Source organism: Pteropus medius, unplaced genomic scaffold, assembly GCF_902729225.1.
Source record: "Pteropus medius unplaced genomic scaffold, Ma_sr-lr_union100, whole genome shotgun sequence".
Lineage (NCBI taxonomy): Eukaryota > Metazoa > Chordata > Mammalia > Chiroptera > Pteropodidae > Pteropus > Pteropus medius.
Genome location: NW_024340692.1, coordinates 17,314,674 through 17,335,804, shown reverse-complemented (window position 1 = coordinate 17,335,804; position 21,131 = coordinate 17,314,674). Strand labels below are relative to the sequence as shown.

Sequence of the window (21,131 nt, the reverse complement as noted above, 5' to 3'; positions counted from 1 at the left end):
AGAATGAGAAGGTAGTAATTCTAATGACCCAGGGATCCCCCTTCACCAGACTTTTTGTTCCTCTAAATCTGAAACATTTTTTAATTGTTTATACCTATTCTATAACTTAAGTAATACTTTCATTTTTAAAAAACTTTAATCTCTAAGCTTTAGTAAATTGCCCAAGAACAAAAAGGTAAAAACAATGTTTTCTACAATTGATTCACAAATAAATAACATCTATTTACTCCAGGAAGCTTTTACAAATTTTTTATTTTTATTTTTATTTTTCAGCAGCTACTTTGTTCTCTCATATTTAGGCAGCTTTAATAGGTTTTCTTCAAAAAGAAAAACCCAAAACCTCTAGTAGGATATTCCTGAAAAGATCAACAAACTTTTATAAACACCAAAGTATTAAAACAATATGTCAGAAGCATTATCTAGATTATGTCTCATTAATTTTATCTTCTATAGAGAAAAGGTTGGAAAGAACCTACATGTCCATCATAGGGCCTCAGTTAAATAAATTATGAAAAATCTAGAAAACGAAATAAAATTTGCTAAAAAGAATGAGGTAGAACATATATGTGATATAAGACACTTCCCAAAATATATTGTTGTGAACAGTATTATTCACTCATTCGGCAATTATTTTTTGAGCATCTTTTAAATGTCAGTTACTGTCTTAGCACTGGGAACACACAACTTAAAGCAGCCAAAGTCTCTTATTCTCATGCCTATGTAAATATAGCATATCTGTGAGTTTTTTTAAAGGTGTGTATATATATATAATTTTAAAATGTTTATAGTATATATGTATATATGTGTGTATCCATATATATATATAAAAATACATATAAAACTGCAAATTTTTAGAAATATAACTAAAAAAGTGTTAAAGTGATTGTCTCTGGGGAGAGGTAAGAGGTGGGGCCTGAGGTAAGAGGGAGGCTTCCTTGTCCAACTTTGTGTACCACGCACTCATTACCTTTTCAATGGAAAACATATTACCTTTAAAATAAACATTCCAATAATGGTAGGCAGTGCAAGCATACCTCGTTTTATTGCATTTCAATTGGTTACACTTCATAGATGTTGCATTTTTTTACAAATTGAAGACAAGACCCTCTACCGGCAAAAAGAACAACTTGTCGTATTGTGTTGGTCTAGAACCAAACCTGCAATATCTCCAAGGTGCGTGCCTGTATTTGTAACCTTCGGTTTGAATGTATAACCATTGTTAGGTAGAAGAATCATTGCTGGCTGAAAACCATGACTGGAAATATTCATTTCCCAGCAAATATGTCTGTTTCTTTACAACACATAACTGGTCAATAATGCTTGTCGAATTGAATAAAGAGTACACTATAGAAACTGGAGCAAGGGTGGCCAAAAATGTTAAAGCATAAGCACAGAAGAATGAGGAACTGTAATAATAATGTTATTAGCATTAAACAAGCACAAAGGGTGGGCCGGTGAGAATTTTGGTATATACTAAGAAAACAAAGAAATCAAAAAGTCGGGAAATGCACCAAGTTCAAGGGACTTTGGAAACCAGCATTAGAATATAGTGAGGCAGGTTGAGCAATGCCTGGTACCATATATTAGAAGGTAGCAAACTCGGAAGGCAGCTCATGAAAGGAAGGAGAACAAGACTTCCTTCAATGCAGGATGTTGTAGATACTGCAAGAACAGCATACTCCCAAATTTGGTTCGGATGTCAAGACTAAAGACGCTTCTCCGCCCCCAACACATACCAAGAGATATGAAGGGTTATTATTCACGTAATGGGTCTTTCTGGGGGATCAGAACAGGCCTCCCAAGTTTATCCAAAATAGTTTGAGAGAGCAAAGAGAGGAGATTGTGGTGGTTTTTACTGTGGTCAAGAGGTGAAGCCAGGGTGAGGGTTCTTGCAAGTAGGCAGGGGCTTGTGAGGTTTGAACCTGCTGCTGGCATCAAAGGAAGAAGCCCTCAAGCTTTCTCTCAGCTTGCCCAGATGTGGGGCATGAGGGGAAAGCGTTTAAAAGCCTTAGAAATTAAACATTAACGATGGAGTCAGACTCTATTACACAAGGCCTGATGAATTTAGAATCATTTTCCATTATTCCATTTCCATGTGAAGAAAGAATTGCAGAGAAAATTCTGAAATTTCCAGCGCCCTGTGTTTTAAGATTGGTAAGGAGGGAGTGCTGCTCTGGAGAGAAAAAGATACTCAACAGACAAAGATAAAGTGTGAATAAGGCATGAGAAAGATGACAGAATGTATTTTAAAATGCCAGGCAATGTCAAAGGTGACTTAAGGAGTTGATGAGTTTACAAGCAAGGTTGCTACAAAGTCAGAAAGCGGCTATAGAATTTGAAGATTAAGACAAAGATGAGCACACATGGGAAAGATTGTGTACCAAAAAAAAAAAAAGGCTTTTAATATCAGTGTTAAATTTTTTTTATTCATATCCATTTTGTTTGGCAAAATATTTGAGGTGATAAGACCAATATAAACTCATAGGAAATATATCTAAAAAAGAACAAGAAGGAAAATCTCTCCGAAAGAAGGATATGGAGGTCAGAGAGAGGAATTCAACAAGAAGGCAATCAGTACGCCAGGGCTCTGAAAGAAGATAGAGAGCGTTCGGTCTCAGTCCGGCTGCTTACTCACTGTGTAACTTTGAGTAAATAAGTGACAACTTCTGTCAGCCTTAGTTACCTCCTCTGCAAGCTGGGAGAAATACCAGGACTGATAGTGGTTGTGATGATGAAATGAGATAGTATATATAAACTACTGGACACAGGCCCTGACAGTTTGTCGGGGCCCTGACAAACTGTCAAAGCCTGTGTCCAGTAGGTTATATGTTGGTGTTAACATATTAATATAAGATTTTTTTGCTACTTGGCAAAACGAAGGTGTGGGAATAGCTCTGTTTTGCAGTATATGTTATCTCATTTAATCCCCACAACAACCCTGCAAGGCAGGCGCCATTACTATCTTCTCTTGACAGATGCTGAAATAGTAACAGAGGTGTTATGCCACCAGTCCATGGTAGACAAAGGAGCCAGTATCCAAGTATAAGGTACGCACAGCTTCAAAGCTTCCAGGCTGTTCTGTACCAAAATGCTTTTCTTTGCTACTCATTAATGGATATATTTCAAATAGGAGAAGAGAAGAACAGTGGGATTTAGAAAGAATAGAAATATGTAGAAGTTTAAAAATGCATGAGTCAGAAAAATGGAATAATATATATTATATATATAAATGGAATATATATAATAATATATATAAAATATATTTGAGGATAAAAAGAAAAAAACAAGAGAAAAATAATGGGCATATGTATGTCATGTTAAAAAACAGGTAATGTTTGCGAAAAATTTCTTGGCTAGGCGATGGGGAAAATTGCATGCAAATGTGTAAAATGTTAAGATGGATTTTATAATTAAAACTTGTGAGAGAAAGAGAGGAAGTTGCTTTGGCAAAATAAAAAGTACTTTACCAATAAGATAGTATTAGAAATGAGGTATTCTTTAAATGCTTTTTCATAATATTCTAAATAAGGCAGTTTTATGGCCATAATCTTTTAACCTTTTTAAAAGAGAGGGAGGTGTACAATAAATGGAAAGAATGCATTTATCCAAATAATTCCACTTAACAAAATCACTTCATTTCCACTTTCTTGTTGTGTTTGTTGGCTTTGTTTTTGTTTTTGTTTTGGTCTCTCCTCAGTTAGAATGACTATTCCAAGACATTCTAAAAAGACAGCATTATTCTTTGGGTAGACATATTAAACATCCCTATAGCATCCAATCTCAATCTATTTTCAACAATTTATAATGTTCCATGCATCATACTGTTTGCTTCAGTATTCTCACTTTAGGTTCTTCAATGTTTAGTTTCTGAAGAGGCACAGTGTTTAGAATTGAGGAACCAAAAGGGAATATGAAGAGAATATCACAACGTGAAAGCAATCATTGTGTACCATAACTGCAGAAAAATGTAAGGAACAGTCAAATGGCAAAGTCTGTGAGAACAAGCCTTTGGTGTCCTGTCCTCTGACTGGTTTATCTGCCTTTTGTGATGCTCAGCCCTCTCTCTGTACTCATCCTCTGTGTTCTCCTTGCACCAAAGTTCAACAGATACTATACTGCATGGTAACATGGCCCCTCTATAAAGACTTCTCATCCACTGAAAGCTGTAGCTGAGACTGGAGAACAGCTCATGAACACAACCTCTCCACCTGGGTTCTGAAGACTTTGTTTATTTTTGTAAAATAAACCCAGCTTTATACAGAGTAGATTTATATTTCCACATTAGAATAAAAAAAAGACCAAAAACAAAAACAAAAAACCAGGCCCAATCTTTCTCTGGAGACACAATGGTATAATCAGTTCATTAAGTAGCCATTCTATCTTCCTGATTTAGACCCAGAAGGCTAGACTGGCTGTAACTTCATAACAAGTTTGGGTTACCAACACAGTCTTACTGAGACTCCAGCAACCAGTATCAACAAAAGATAATGCAAAACCAACAACAGTGAAACAAGCAAAACTTTGCAAGAAACAGCCTGCATGCTATGATTTGCTCCTGAGAGTCTCTTTAATTATCAAAGTCTTTTCCCCCCTGATTTGTTAATAGGAATAATCAGATTGATTGTTCAATTTCTCAATATTTCATGAATTAATGATTTTAACAGCTTCAATGAGTTATGACATACAAGAAAATACACATATTTAAAGTGCACAATTTAAGTTTTAACATATGTATACACCCATAAAACTATCACCACCAAACTAATCTATCCATCAGCCCAAAAAGTTTCTCATGCTCTTTTATAATCGCCTCCCATTCTTTCCCACCCACTTCTGCCACATACTCAGGCAACCACCGATATGTTTTTTTGTCACTATAAATTAGTTCACATTTCCTAGACTTTCATGTAAATGGAATAATACAGCATGTTTTATTTGGGGGTGGTAGCGATGGTGTCTGGCTTCTCTTGCTCAGCATAACTATTTTGAGATTTATCTATGTAGTCGTCCATTGCATGGATACATCATAAGTTGCTTCTCCTCAGTTCATGGGCATTTGGGTTGTTTCCAGTTTGAGGCTATTACAAACAAAGATTCTATAAACATTTACATAAAAACCTTGACATGACACATGCTTTCACTTTTGAGTAAATGTTTAGGAGTAGAATAGCTGAATCATATGGTACATGTATGTTTAACTTTTTAAGAAACTGGCAAACTGTTTTCCAAAGCAGTTGTACCATTCTACATTCCCACCAGCCTTGCAGGAGCATTCCAGTTCCTCTATATCTCTGTCAACACTTAGTCTTAAATATCTCTTTTTTGTAGTTGCATATCTATTTATCAATATATTTTTGATTAGCCATTTTAGTGAGTGCGTAGTGGTATCATATTTTGGTTTTAATTTGCATTTCCCTAATGACTAAAGATGTTGAGTCCTTCTTAAAGAGCTTGTCATTTATATATATCATCTTTGGTGAATATTCTTTTGAAAATTTTTGCTCATTTTAAAAATTGGATTATTTTCTAACCACTAAGCTTTGAGAGTACGTTATATATCCTGGATACAAGTCCTTTATTAGATATATGCTCTAAAATTATTTTCTACTAGTCTGTAGCTTGTATTTTTTATTCTCACTGGTGTCTTTCAATAAGCAAAAGTTAAAAAATTTGGTGAAGTCTAATTGAACAATGTTATTTTATGACTTGTGCTTCTAGAGTTCTAAGAAATCTTTGCCTAACCCAAGCTCACAAAAGTTTTCTTGTTTCTTTCTAGAAGTTTTGTAGTTTGGGGTTTTACATTTAGGTCTATGGTTCATTTTAAGGTAATTCTTTATAGGTTGTAAAATATGGATCAAAGATTTTTCGTTTTTTGAGGTTTCTTTTGTTTTGGATATGGATAGCCAGTTGTTTCAGTGAAAAGACTATGATTTTTTTTTTAACTGAATTGTCTTGGCAATTTTGATTTTTTTTCTTTTTTACTGAATTCCCTCAGCAATTTTGTTGAAAATTAGTTGTTCATATATATGTGTGTCTGTATTTGGACTCTTTCTTTGGTTCTGTTGATCTATTTATCTGTATGCCAATAACAGTCTTGATTACATTATCTTTATAATTTTTGAAATCTAGTGTTAGCTTCAAACTTTTTCAAAGTTGTTTTTTCTTCATCTTTTGAATTTCCATATGAATTTTAGAATCAGCTTTTCAATTTCCACAAAAATGCCTGCTAGGATTTTGATTGGGTTTGTTGAATCTTGAGATCTGTTTGAGAAAACTGAAAACTACTGCATTTCCAAGTTATGAATAAGGTATATCTCCATTTATTTGGGTCTTCTTTAATTTCTCTCAGCAATATTTTGTAGTTTTCAGTGTATAAGCATTTTATACCTTTTGTGAGATTTCTAAGAATTTTTGTTTTTAATGCCATCATAGCAAGATTGTTTTTTATTTTCAATTTCTGGTTCTTCATTGCTGGTATATAGAAATATAATTAATTCTTGTATATTGATCTTGTATCCTACAAACTAAACTCACTTATTGGTTCTAGTAGGATTTTTATAGATTTGACTAGATATACTACATAAGGAAGATGTCTGTGAAAAAAGGTACTTTTACTCTTTTCTTTCCCAGTGTAGGTGTTTCTTTCTTTTCCCTTGCCTTATTGCACTAGCTAGACTCTTCAGTGTTGAGAGTGGGCGTCCTCGTCTTGTTCCTGATCTTAGGGAAAAACCATTCAGTTTTTCACCATTAAGAATGATGTTAGTTGTAGGATTTTAAGTAAATGCCCTTTGTCAGGTTGAGGAATTTTCCTTCTATTTATACTTTTCTGAGAGTTTATATCAAAGATGAATGTTGGATTTTCTCAAAAAATTTTTTTGCATCTATTGAGAATAACCATAATTTATATATTTATAGGTACTTTTAGTTCGTTAATATGATGAATTACACTAATTTTCAAATGTCAAAACAAAGTTGCATTCTTAAACAGCACTAGGTCAAAACGTATTATCCTTTTTATATATTTTGAATTGTTTTGCTAAAATTTTTTTAGATTTTTGTTATCTATGTTTGTGACATAGGGATATTAGTCTACAATTTCTTCGTAATATCTGTCTGGTTTCGGTGTCAGGGTAATCTTGACTGAGAATGAGATAGGAAGTATTCCCACTCTTCCAATTTTCTGAGTTTGTGAAGAATTTGTAAATGTTTACTAGAATTCACCAGTGCTGCTCTATGGTCCTGGAATTTTCTTTGTAGGAAAGTTTTACCTACAAATTCAATTTCTTCAATAGATATAGGGCTATTCGGGTTATATATTTCTTCTTGGGTATGCTTTGGTAATTTGTGTCTTTCAAAAAATTTGTCCATTTCACCTGTTGTTGAATTTATTAGCACATATTCACAATATTCCCTTATTATCTTTTATGCTTGTAGAATCTGTGGTAATGTCAAACTTCTCATTCCTGATACTGGTAACTGGTGAATTCTTGCATTCTTTCCTAATCAGTCTGGTTCACTTTTGGTTTCATTGATTTCATCAATGAAATGGGCTTTTATTTCATGACATCCACTCTGATCATTATTATTTCCTTTCTTCTACTTACCTTGGATTTAATTTGCTCTTCTTTGGCTTCTTAAGATAGAAAATAAGGTCATTGATTTGAAATCTTTCTTGTTTTTACTATTGCTGTTTATCACTATAAATTTCCTCCAAGAATCTTGCTTTATAGGCATCACCCAACTTCGATGTTTTTATTTTCATTCAGTTCCAAATACTTTCTAATTTCCCTTTTTTCCACTCCCATTACTTAAAAGTGTTTTTATTTCACTTCTAAATATTTGCAGATTCTCCATAGTTATTAATGTCTAATTTAATTCCATTGTGGTTAGATGATACTTTGTATGACTTGGGTCTTTTAAAATTTTATTGAGAGTTGTTTTATCACCCAGAATACGATCTTGTAAATGTTCCATGTGCACTTATAAAAAATGTGCATTCTGTTGTTGTTGGGTGAAGTGTTCTACAAATGTTAAATTAATCCAGTATTTTGGTAGCATTACTCAAGTCTTCTATACCTTTACTTTGTTTTATGTGTTCTATCAATTATTGAGAGTGGGGTGTAAAATCTTTCACTGGAAATTTGTCTATTTCTTCTAGAAGTTTTTGTCAGCTTTTGCCTCATGAATTTTAAAATTCGGTTATTAGATACATAGTTAATTGTTCAGGGTTATGTCCAATTGATGAACTGATCTATTTATTTTTTTGTCTCAGATGTTGTTTGTGCTTTTCCTTTTTTACCACCTTTTAGATTAAAATTTTAATAAATTTCTTTATTAGTGTGGTTTTGTTAGTGATTGCCTTAGGGCTTTTAGTATACATCTGTAACTCATCAAAGTCTACCTTCGAGTGACTTTATACCACTTCACATACATTATTAGGACCTTAGAATAATACGTTTCCATTTCTTACTTCCCAGCCTGTGCTATCACCCCACATTTTACTTTTATGCACGTTATAAACTCCACACATTGTTAATATTATTGTTTAAATGGTCAATTCTCTTTGAAAGAGATTAAATAATTTTTAAAATATATTTACTCAAGTAGTTACCATTCCCATTTTTCATCCCTTTTGTGGATCTAGATTTCTATCTGATATAATTTCCTTTCTGCTAGGACTTCCTTTAACATTTATTATGGTGCCGATGTGATGAATTCCCTTGGCTTCTATGTGACTAAAACTGTCTTTGGCCTTGTTTTAGAAAGATATTTTTGCTTTGTAGAGTATTCTAGGTTTTTTCTCTCAATGTTGTAAATATGCTGCTCTACTGTCCTCTCACTTACATTATATCCAATGAGGAATATGCTGTTAAACCTCACCTTTGTTCCTCTGCATGTAATGTGTCTTTTTCCTTCTGGTTGCTTTTAAAGTTTTGCGCGTTCCCCCCCCCACCCCCCCCGCAATTAGTGGTTTTGAGCAATTTGATTACAATGTAACTTGTTATGGTTTTCTTGCTAATAAAGTTCAAATTAAAGCAAAAATAAATCACCTGTTTTTGCTTATCAGAAAGATGCTCACTTCTATTTCATATATCCTGTGTGAATGGTCCAGATCAATTTGGACAGCTTTGCAAATGGGGACCTTGCCCTGGGCCCTGTGACTCAGCCTCCTTCACAAGCTCCGAGCTCTGTCAGGCAGTGTGTGTGTGGTGGGGCAGTAGGGGTGGTGGGAATGGTAGGGGTCTTCTTCCTCTGAGGGCTCCTGCTCCACAATGTCAGCAGGCCCTTCCAATTTATGTCCTGCCTTATCCCCAGTCGATGTGGCTATATTGTGTTCTTTCAGGCTGGTCTTAAGTCATGCCCAACAAGAGACAGACGTTTCTTGTGTGAATGGGTCTGTTCTCACTTTGAACATGCGCCCTTGCTTAGCCTCCTCTCCTGGCAGTGTGTGGAAGGCAGGGGGGTGGTCAACAGAGAATGAGACTGTGGTCTAGATTTCCAGTGATTTATGGCCTAAAGAGCTCGAGACTGCACTATTGAAAAAGTATGTTTTGAATTTATGCTATTAAATCATGGAAGGTAAATTTCACATGACTAGTGAACGAAATATGGTTCATGTTTTCCTGCCTAGTCTGAGCAAACCAGTGTTTGTCTTCATCATCAATGAAGTACATTAACAATCTGATAGACACCAGAAGTCACTGGAGTCATAATGGAACCAGCATTACTAGAGACTCTCAGGAGTCATAATGGAACCAGCATTACTAGAGAATTACTAGGGAACTGCATAGGCAAAATAAATTATATTGTCTCTATAAATTCCCCAGAGCTATAGTATTTGAAGTAATAACACGGTTGCTACTTTTTTCTCCTGGTGGGATATGATGTTAGCCAGGACAATATGACAATAAGGAAGAGATGGTTCCTGGACCTGAACAGGAAAATACAGTACACTCCTAACGATAAAATATTGAAGTACTTCTTCCTACTCATTCTAAATCTTCATCAATAAATTATTATACCTTATATGGGTCAATGAATTTCGTAACATATTTTAAAATTGTTTACTTTGGGATCAGAAAGATTGAAAAAAAAAAAAGAAGACTAGGAAGAGTTACACCAAAGTTTTATAGCAATTGTGAGTGTTAGCTTCATAACACTCTTTTGTTTTTCATATGTTCTATAATGTGATCACATTAATTAGAAAATAACAACTTGGCCATGGTCACATAGCTAGCTAAATAGTAGACAAATTCTGAGTCCAAAGCCCGTACTGTACTCTTTTCTCTTAAAAATTTTTTAAAAAATAATCTACATAATTCAAAAAATACAAAAAGACATATGGTGAAACATAAATCTTCCTCCCATCCTGTTCTCTTCATCTAGTTCCTTTCTCCACTGAACTATTGTTAGTTTTGTATCCTTCAAGAGACAGAAAATGTAGCTATATGTTTGCATGTATGCACATACATTTTTTCTTTTTAAATTAGGGGTAACTGGTTAATTCAGCTGTACAACATTATAGTACATCTGTATACTCAATTGTGTGCTCACCACCCAAAGTCCTAATTTCCTTCTGTTACCATACATTTGACCCCTTTACCCTCTTCATCCTCTCCCCGCCCAATTTGGTTTTTGGTGCTGAAATCTGGGATATTTTCTTTTTAAACACAAATGGTAAACACACACATACATGTTCAGTACTTTGCTGTTTTAGTAGATAAAACGGAGAGATCTGATCAAATCAGTACATAAAAAGCAACCTCTTTTTAACAACTGTACGATATTCTATTAAATGGATGTTTGCATCACATTTACCAGTTCTCAACTATTGCTATTTCAAACAATATTGAATTTAATATTCTCACATATGCATAGAAAAACATGAGCAAACATAGGTAGGATAAAGTCCTACAAATGAATTTGCTAGGTCAAAGGGGGATACTTACTTAAAATATATCGTTAAATTGCTCGCTATACAGGTTGACCCTGTTCTACACTGTCTTCAACCACTGCATGTGTATCCTTCACCATAAGCTTGACTAACTTCTTGAGTTCTGCCATTCTCTATGCTCTTTTAACTGTATGATGCTACCTGCCTCTAAGTCCTAATTCTAGCATTTACTAGATTTATGACTTTGGACAAGTCAATTTGATCTTTGAACCTTCTTCCTTAATTGAGATAATATCCATTTTCTATAGTTTCTATCAAAATTAAAGGAGGTGAAAAGCCAAACATTACACAAATGGTAGGCAAAATCACTTTTATATACTCTACGTATAAGTAGCTCTCGTACTTTGCCCTCCACTTCTATTCGTACATAGCACAGCAACTGTTCAGGCTTTGTCATTCAATACTTCCCATATCTTTTCCACATGCCCTTCCTCCAAATCTAACGATCAAATGAATCTTCTTGAATTCAAGTTCTAGTTGTGTCACTCAGCTTTAGACAAATAATAATGCTATATATATAACTAAGAGGAAATCCTGTACCTTATTTTCCATTAGCTAGCCCGACTCTACCTTCCTAAGTGTTTTCGCTACTGCCTTTTGGCCATTGTTACATTTATAATTTTTAAATATTCCTGCACAGGCAGATGATATTACATGCACATACATTTTTAATGACCTGACACCTATCCACTTCCTATAAAACACCTAAGACAGCTTGCCTGCATGTTCTTTTCCCCACTTCTAGAGGGCCCACTGTGAATACTCCCAAATTCTGTATTCTCAAGACTTCCCAGATCTCAGGTAGATCCCATCCCCTCTCAATTCCATCTGCATGTCACCTTCTGCACTCCAAAATTTGTCTTTGTGGTCTGCTTTATAGCACTTGATGGATTGTTTCTTGAGTGGAATCACATACAGGCTGTATTTTTTATTCCTCAAACTATGTAGTAGTGTTTTCCCCATAGGGCATGTAAACAATTCATCAATAAATATGCTCAAATCACTTGATGTTCGGAGAAAGGGCATTCATCAATGCTGTAATTACTGAGTGCTTACTATATACTAAGCATTTTTCTAGGCTCTGGGAGGTAGCAATTAACACAACAAAATCTCTGCCTTCAGAGAACTCATATTCTAGTATAAAAGACAAGAAACTATATAGTAAGTGATAAATGATATGAAGAAAAAACAGGGTAAGAGAATAATAGTGGCTCAAGGTCACTATTTCAGAAGAGAATAGAGTGAGGAGACATGTAGGAATCTTGAAGGCTGTAGTAACTGGATGAGAGGAAATCAAGTCTTTCCTCTCAAAACACTGCCAGTCGACCAGAGGGAATTGGTTATCTCTTGGGGTCTATGACAGACCCGTACTTGTCTCCAATATTCACCCTCCCCTTCTTGAGTAACAGAGTGGCTAGAGTCTAACTAGGTACACAGACATGTAGATGAAGATGACATATTCAAGCCTCTCTTGCAAGTCATGTGACTAAGTTCGGGGCGAGAGCAAAAGTAATTTGTGCCTCTCGCTTTTCAAAGGAGTGCTCATGTCTTTCCCTTGTGCCTTTCTCTCTCGATTATTTGGATAGAGATATGCTGGCAAGAGCTGAAGCAGCCATCTTGTACCATAAGGAACCCACTAGTTGAGGATGACAGAGCAACAAGACAGGAGTTGTTATACTAGCTCAGAGTGCTTATATTGTTAAGAAAGGAATAAACTATCTTGTATAAGCTGTATTTGGGTTTTTGTTACAGCAAAAATAGCTTGTACCTTAATTCAGAGGCATATTGGAGAAATAATATCTTACCTACAAGGAATTTAATTACATAACCAGGAACTGTTTATGATATAGCTCCAACAATTCAAAAGGCAAACTATTTTGATAAAAGGGTAGGATGGTATTCTAGGGGAAAAAAAAAAATCAAACCTGGTTTTTCAGCCCCACCTCTGCCATTTACCAACAGTAAAAGCTTGAGAAAGTTATAACATTGCTATGTTCTTGTTTCTCCACCTACAGACAGGATTGCTACATATGAAAACACTTCAAAAGTATAATATAACTTATAAACTATTATCGTATTTAGTTTTACAAAATGACTTAGGCTTCCCAGTGCTAGCCTTAATCACTCAAATAATTTCTTTCCATAATTTATGACTGTGAAAAGGATATAAACCACTTGGAAGATCCTTCCCAAGGCTAGTATCTCATATATGAAGGTAAAGAATGCAGCAGTCACACGATCACTGGAACTAAATTCAGGTCTTAAATAATATGAAAATTTAAAAGTTATCCTATTACAACATTCATTGAACAGTTTATTCCAAATCCTTCCTTACACTGGGATGATTCGTTTCCACCCACTCCCTACTGAATGTCTGGCAGGGATGACTAAGTGAACCCCGTCCCTTCAATCTCTAGAGACATGGACCTAAATGCCAAGAGTGTGCAATGCAAGCTTGCTCCTGAAAGGCAAAATGAAATGAACATAACTAAAGGGCACTCAGAAGGGTAAGGCAATATTTGTTGAAAGAACATCTTTCTAACTAGCTTAAAAACAGCCAAACTATACTACAGTGTCTCAGCTGACGGCAGGGCCCGTAGAACAAGAGCTGTTTATAGGCCGCTCTTGGCTTCATCAAATCCTCTTAAACAGTTCTTAGAATGAAACTAAACAGAGTAGCCTTGCTTTCTCTTTGGGTTAAAAAAAACAAAAAAATAAACTGGCTTTTTAAAAAAGTACCCAAATCTTCCCAGTCATTCTCCAATAACTTATTTTGGAGCGATGAGCAAATAGTTATCTTAACATTTAAAATAATTCACTCCATCCAACTTTTCCATTAGGAATAAAAAACAAGTCCAAATTGCCAATCGAATCAAATTTCCCAAATGTGCAAATTTTATCAATTATAAGTTTTCCAAAGATATATAGTATGACTACAAAGTAATGAGATGAATTGGTATAAATATCATTTGGGGCAACTCATCTGGCTAACATACTCAAATTTCATAGATAACAAGATGTATGAAAATAATTATATCCATACTGCCCAAGGCTCACTCAAAACCTTTATCTTTATCCTTTGAACAACTGACACTATCAATAAAACAGAAGATCTCCACATTAACTTAGAATTCTCAGACCTTGATGTATAAAATGCATAGTACATTCCGTTTCAAGATTTAAAGTAATCAGATCTCAATAAAGCTGGAAAAATATATAAGAAGGAAACATTATTTACAAAGTGACTACTATGATGCTAGGTGCCCTAATAGGCCCCTTATCTCATCTGATCCTCTCAACAACTCTGAATTAGGCAGTATCCTCATTTCACTAATGAAGAAGCTGAATGAATTAACTTGTCTGCAAATAAGTAATACAGTCTGCCTGACTCAAAAATATTTTAAAAATTACTTTAGATGGTAGGTTAATGTAAGACATAAGACAAACTGTCTACTGGGAATGTTTTTAGCAAATCTAGGGTTTCAACCTAAAAAGTTAAACTTGCCTTATAACTTGGCTTCTTTACATGGTTTAAATTTTTTTTTCCCCATGTGTTTTTTGCATCTATTAGACTGTAATTTTCTTGCAGGCAGACAGGGGACTAACTTTTCTATCCTTCTTAACACAGGCAGAGTGGCAAACTCTCACTGTTCTATAAATGGCAGGCACTTAATAGACTTGTTTTTCAGTAAAAGTCTGAAAACCAAAATGACTCAAAGTTCAAATGTAAAAACAGTTCTCATTTAAAATAACATACACTGAAAGAATATGAAAATACCCATTTATTACCAACAAAGTATTTCCTCAATTTTTTTCCAATTACACAGATACACACAATAGAAAGACAAAATTATATTTTTATATACTAAAGATTCATACTCCAAAGAAAATAAGCATATGTTCAAAAGACAAGTAGAAAGCAGCAAGAAATCTTTCCTTGGAATACTAGAAACCTTTCAACAGAATCTCTCCTTAGGCTAATCAATGAAGATTTTGTCATTAAAAATGCTTGCTTGTCACCTTAAGGTTTTAAATTTTTTATTCACCAAATCACTTTCACTTAGTTTTTACAATATGAATGTAATTAAAAATCAACTTTTGTGGAAAATATACAGTTTTAAGTGGCTGAGACTATAGTGTGGTAGGCTTATTCTTTTATTAATGTTAAAATGGTACATAATTTATCCTTCACAACTCAAAATTCAATGCAAAACCAAATATTAATTTTGCCTAGAGAAATATAAATGCTTACAAAAAAGGTACGGGATAAGTGTTGGCATATGTAAAATGAAATGTAATTGACCATTTTATTTTCAACCACCACCTAATCTTCAAGCTTCTTTTTCACAGTGATAATCGTTTTGCAGAAATAAGATGACTGGCACTAACTTAAGAAAATAAACTACACCAAGCACGTATTAGTGAAGATATTCTGGTGGAAAACAAAGCATTAAACAACAAACATTTGGTAACAACATCCATTTACTAACGTGTTAACGAAGTTTTTCAATGTTTACATGACTTGTTCATACTAGTAAAAATGTTATTTAAAAATATTTTCATAGTACATGCATTAGACTTAGTTTAAGAGGACAAAGCTCTTAAAATTTTTATAAAGAAAAAATACCTTTTAAAAGAGAAATGTCTAGGTGAGAGGACAGAAACTTATGGTTCATTATTTTTTGATGTAAGAATATAAATTTCAGTGGCTTTTTAAGAATATACAAAACCCAAACTGAACGCAATTCTTCAATTTATTCAGGCTACCAGGTCAAAAAAATAATTTTGTCATTACTGGTGCAAATCCAATCCACTGTTCAAAGACATATCCTTGGACTAGTCCATTATCTTACAAGATTTGTTTTTTAAAAGAATAGAATTTGTTTGGCACTGTTAATTGGTATGACTCAGAGATAAACAAATGATTTTCTCACTTCATTCTTTCATGCTGGAAGAAAGTTTAAACTAGATTTTCTAAGATAATGGGGTAGAATCAACACTGTAAGGAAGGTCCTATAAGCCAAAGTTCTAGAAACATTATGGTTTTAAAATCAATGCTTTCCCTCACTCTTTATATAACACTGAGAAATTTCAAATATAAATCGTAGAAACCAGTATATGAAATCTTAAGAAAAATCTTACTAAAAATAATTATAAAAATGCTTTTAAAAATTTAAGATGTAAAATACAATTGACTTTAAATTAAAAAAAAACACACACACACACTTTACAGGGTGATTATTTAAAAACCCTGGTCACTTGATTTTCTGTCAATCTTTTGATTGCATTTTGCATCATCTAGTGGCCACATTGTGGCATTTCAAAGAAGTCCCACTAGCATTTTTGAACCCCAGTACTTTTGTTCCTTTGAGATATCAACAGTTATAGTATCGAGTTTCATAAAACTTTTTTTAAAGGCCCATAAAATTCCATTTCCTAGTGGAGATAAGGTAATCTTTTATAATAGGAAGAAATGAATAGATTTGTCATAAATTATTACTGTACATTAGACATTTCCATATCAATTTTTTAAAAATTAAATATAACACTGGGAGAAAACTATGACTTAAGCTCTAGAGTCATCTTTAGACTCTAAAAGTAATTAAAGTTACTCTGCAGTTAAAGCTCAGGGTTATCATGTCAACTAAACTTCTTATGAGTGATAACTCCTTCCACTGTACCTCTGATTTGAAATAGTAAATACTTTTTAGCATGGGAACCCAATGACTCGTGGTTAGAGGGCTAAGGATTGAAGTCAACAACAAAGACAAAAAGGCTTATTTTTTCCCATCAGAAGATGATATTCCACAGAAATAAGTTATGGTCTCCATTCATCAACCCATTTGTATTTAACAGGAAGTTTCCAAAAACAACTGATATTTTAGTCTCAATGAATGTCCTAACTTTTATTCAGTTGAGCCATACTTATAAACAGAATTTAAAAGAAAAATTCCAAAGTTCTCTCATTTTATTGAGAAGGTTGAGTGAATGTAATACGACGCCGCCGTCTCAGGAAAGCCTTTAAATTCCACCTGTTTGGTTCCAGCATATGAGGACCATTGTAGACAAACAATACTGTCATCTTCTCAGAATAAGGGAGATTTTGTAGGAGCTATAAGTGTTAAAACAAACTGTCATATAATGCTACATACATACATTAAGGAGCACAATTTTCCAAACTTATATGTATATAAATGTATAATGTTAATGAAACTTATGAATCTCTCCAACAACTCAATATATAACCTGCCAGACTGTGATCCCTACCTGAATTAGCAAACCTGAAGTCTGGCCTAAGGAATAATTAACATGCTTAGGGGACCCTCTGTATTCACAGGCCAAATGGAATCAGACAACTTCTTAGGTAAGAGAAGTGCATCCTCTAGAATTTTCCTACAATAGATACTTTCACTCATCTGTCCATAAATACTTCTCAAGGAACCTTTATGGTCAGGCACTATGATAGATTGGTAGTGTGTAACAGGGAGGTTTGGTTTATACGCCAAGGTGTTTGGTAAACTATAGGGTAATAACAGATCTAACCAGTCCATAGAGAATTTGTTGGAACAAGTAGAGAGAGTAAACTATTTAATAAAAATCTGAATTTAGGATGGGCTCTCCAATGAAACTTTTTGTGAATACTTAGTTAAACAGGGGGAAATAATTAATTACATCAATAAATACATCTTTGAGTACGTAAGTTTTATATTTATAGCATAAGACATTAATAAAATTTCCCACTGCAATGGTTTCAGCTTATGGAGAATTCTCTATAAAGATACTTCTATTTTTATCATTGCTAATCTCTGAATAGATGTTGGGATACTTAGGGTTTCCTCTGGGCCAGGGCAGTGGTGACTAACAGTGCAGAGTATACCAGTACAGGCCTTACTAGGGAAATGAGGCAGGCCAGAGCTCTACGGTTTGCATTCTCCTGTCACTTTTTAGTGCTAAAAGAGGAACTTCTCTAGAGGAGGAGTAAGGGCCAAAAGCAGGGAAGAAATCTCTGTTCTAGAACATAATGCTATGCCTCCTACATTTCCTTCTCCAATAATGAGATTTCTGATTAAGTATGTCACTGGAACTTGTCCCCTTTAATAATATAAATATTACTTTAATCTTTTTAGTTCCTTTTCTGGGAGTATTCCTGCTCACATAACTGGGCCCAAATCTGCTACATGAAAGCCACACAGGACTTTTGAGTACATGAGCACTTTTAGGTTATTTATCACCTACCTTTGGTGTAATAAAGAAGTACTGAGAAGTGTTTTCTTTACAAGCAGTATTTACAACCATTTCAAACACTCTCCGTTCATTGATCGGGTCCATTCCCTAAACAATGACAATAATAATGATTATATTTAATCTATTTTAAGATACAAGACAAGATAAAATTCAAGTAAAATAATCACTATACCTGATTGATTTCATCAACTACTCTGAATGGACATCTATTAAGCTCCTGAAGTGCCATCAAGTATAACATGGTAGAAACACTTCTTTCACCTCCACTTTGATGATGAGGAGTTAATTCATGCAGTTGAGTACTACTGCGAAATTTGACTCTAATTCGAATTCCATATTTATCATAGTCTTCCTATAAGACATTTGAAAACTTGATGAAAGATGAGTTTTCTCTGATAATTTCACAGTGTTATTTGAAAACAGACTGAATAGATTATAAGAGTAAAAAAATTAACATTTAGTGACAGTTTAAAATAACCCAATAAAATATGAAAGAACCAGTTGCTATCTACAAGCTTTAGGGGGGGGTCTCCAAGGATCTGTGTTGATAAGAAAAATACTCATATTACGAGTAACTTTTTTCCTTGTCTTGTAACATTCATTTCAACTTTAGTAGGCTTTCCCAAGAGCTTTTACGGATTACTGAGTGAAGAGCCCTGTCATAGAGAGACACTAAATTCTAGCTACTGATGTGCTAGGTTTTAAAGCTATAGGTGCAAATAATTAGAGCACGATGGAGTATCATGACATTTTCCACTAGAGAGGCAGCTGTGCATATCACTGCAGAGGGCCAAGAGTCTTCCCGCTTCTTTAGCTGGTTAAGAAGAAAAGAATAGGCAGAGACTATATGTATACTCTGAAAAAATATTTACATTAAGTCAAATAAATACACATAATGTGCAGCAAAAGCCTGGCACATATTAAGTGCTCACCAAGTATTTGTTGTAATGAGCGCATTCAGTATTCTGTAAATTTTGCCCAAAATGAGGTTGCTCTAAGGCTTATTTACTATTCTTATCAAATGTCATTTCTAGATCAGTCAGGTTTAGATTTACCCTAAAAATGAGATGTATAACTTAATAATTAAAGGTTAACTATTTAATGAATAGAGCTTTAAGGTCTAAGACATCACCAACCAAGAGAAATATAATGCAAGCCACACATGCAATTTAAAATTTTCTAGTAGCCACATTAAAAAGTAAAAATAATGTGAAATTTTAAGTTTCTTTAATACAATATACCTAAAATAGTTTTACCATGTAGTCAATACAAAGTATTTTTTATATATTCTTTTTTTATACCAAGTCTTCAAAATTCAAAACTTACAGCACATTTTACACATTTCAAGTGCTCAATAGTCACGTGTAGTTAGCAGCTACCATACTGGACAGCAGAGATCTAAGATTAACAGTAAAAACTTATATATAAATATCTTAACCATAAACACTGGAATCTTAATAGGCTATCAAATTTTAGAAATACTACCTTCTAAAAGCAAAGCCAAAACAAATAAATGATAAATAAATTTTAATAGTTTTGACTCTCCAGGTTTACTTTTTAAATTTAGACACTGTATTTTTTCCACAATAAATTTATTAACTGTGCCATTTCTTAACTGTAGCAGCTCTGATTGCCAGTTTTGTTTTTGGCTCTGCTACCTATTCTTTGCTCTTTCTGCCCCATTCTAGCTCCTTTCATCTCAGTGAAAGGTCTAGCTAAAGAAGGCAGTTCTAGAACTATGACTGAGGAATCCGGAATAGAAGCATTTTAAGGAGAAGGCCAAGAAGAGATAAGAATGTCCATTTTCCAGGGCCCTTGGCCAGTGAGACAATTGAACTGAAAAGACTAAAAATCATTGCTATGGTAATGACTTATCATTTAAAACACAGAAAACCTATCTAGAAGAAAGAGCACATGATAAAGTTATAGCACCATGTAATGGACCTAGATTAAAGAATGGGATTTCTCTGACAGGTCAAGTTCCAAAGGCTTCCCTATTCTTACCTGAGCATATTTATGCCTTATCTAGTCAAGTTGTTTGGTAAAGATAGTATAGTTACTCTGAGTTTGACAAAGCTCTCAATAATCAAATTTTCATCCCATAAAAACTACGCCACTTTCACTGAGGCAGGGAAGAGCTTAGGTTCTGGGATCAGGTCTGGGGTTTGATTTTTCACTTTGCCACTCAGTAGCTATGTGACCTTTAGTAAAGTTTCTGTAAGTTTCATTTTCTTTGTAAAGTAGGGTTAATAAAAAGTACCTGCTTTATCGAACAGTTGTGAGGATTAAACAAGATAAAAGTGCTTGACACAGTGCCTGGCACATAGTAAGTATATTATCAATTATTACTGTTACTACAGTATACCCTTATTTCGAACAAGCCCAAGGACTGGGTAGATGACAATTACTGTGGCAGGGTCTACTATGTTACTAGAACTTAAAAGTAAAATGATGTTTGTTATCCTTACGTCTCACACTAAGTAGATGGAGTCATGGGGCAAAGTTCCTAAGTGGAGAAAAAGGCACTACCTGGCTTTATATTTATGTCTGTAACACACATGCAAAATTATATACAAGCTAAAATGAAAAACATTGAGCTATGAAGGCAGAATTTTTATTTTCTTAAAAAAAGATTAGGAAAAATTTTCAACATACACAAAAATTAAAGCACAAAAATAAGCTCAATGTATCATCAACTAGTCTCAACTATAATCAATACATGACCATTCTTGTTTCACCTATAACTCTGCCACTCCTCTTTCCCAATTATTTTGAAGCAAATCCCAGTTCATCTCTTACACATTTCTTAATGGTAATTTTATTTTACCCACAATTGCAATCCATAAACTTATAGCTCAAAAAATTAGCAGCAAATTTTCAAATACTTTCATTCTTGTGAACTATTAAATACTTGATCAAAAGGAAACCACTG

The 21,131-nt window shown here is 34.1% G+C and overlaps 1 protein-coding gene across 3 annotated transcripts in view; it reads right to left on the bottom strand.

Moving 5' to 3' along the window:
- Positions 1–14,718: 14,718 nt before the first annotated feature.
- Positions 14,719–21,131, bottom strand: part of SMC5 (structural maintenance of chromosomes 5) — an 83,607-nt gene continuing 77,194 nt past the window's right edge. For 2 of the 3 annotated variants that reach the window (XM_039838171.1, XM_039838243.1), the window contains 3 exons: positions 18,372–18,551; positions 18,191–18,286; positions 16,840–17,066 (listed from right to left, as the gene is read on the bottom strand). In XM_039838171.1, coding sequence (XP_039694105.1) covers positions 16,923–17,066; positions 18,191–18,286; positions 18,372–18,551 — 420 coding nt within the window. In that variant the 3' untranslated portion in view covers positions 16,840–16,922. Of the gene's footprint in view, positions 17,067–18,190; positions 18,287–18,371; positions 18,552–21,131 lie in introns of all 3 variants that reach the window. The other variant, XM_039838095.1, reaches the window with a different exon arrangement.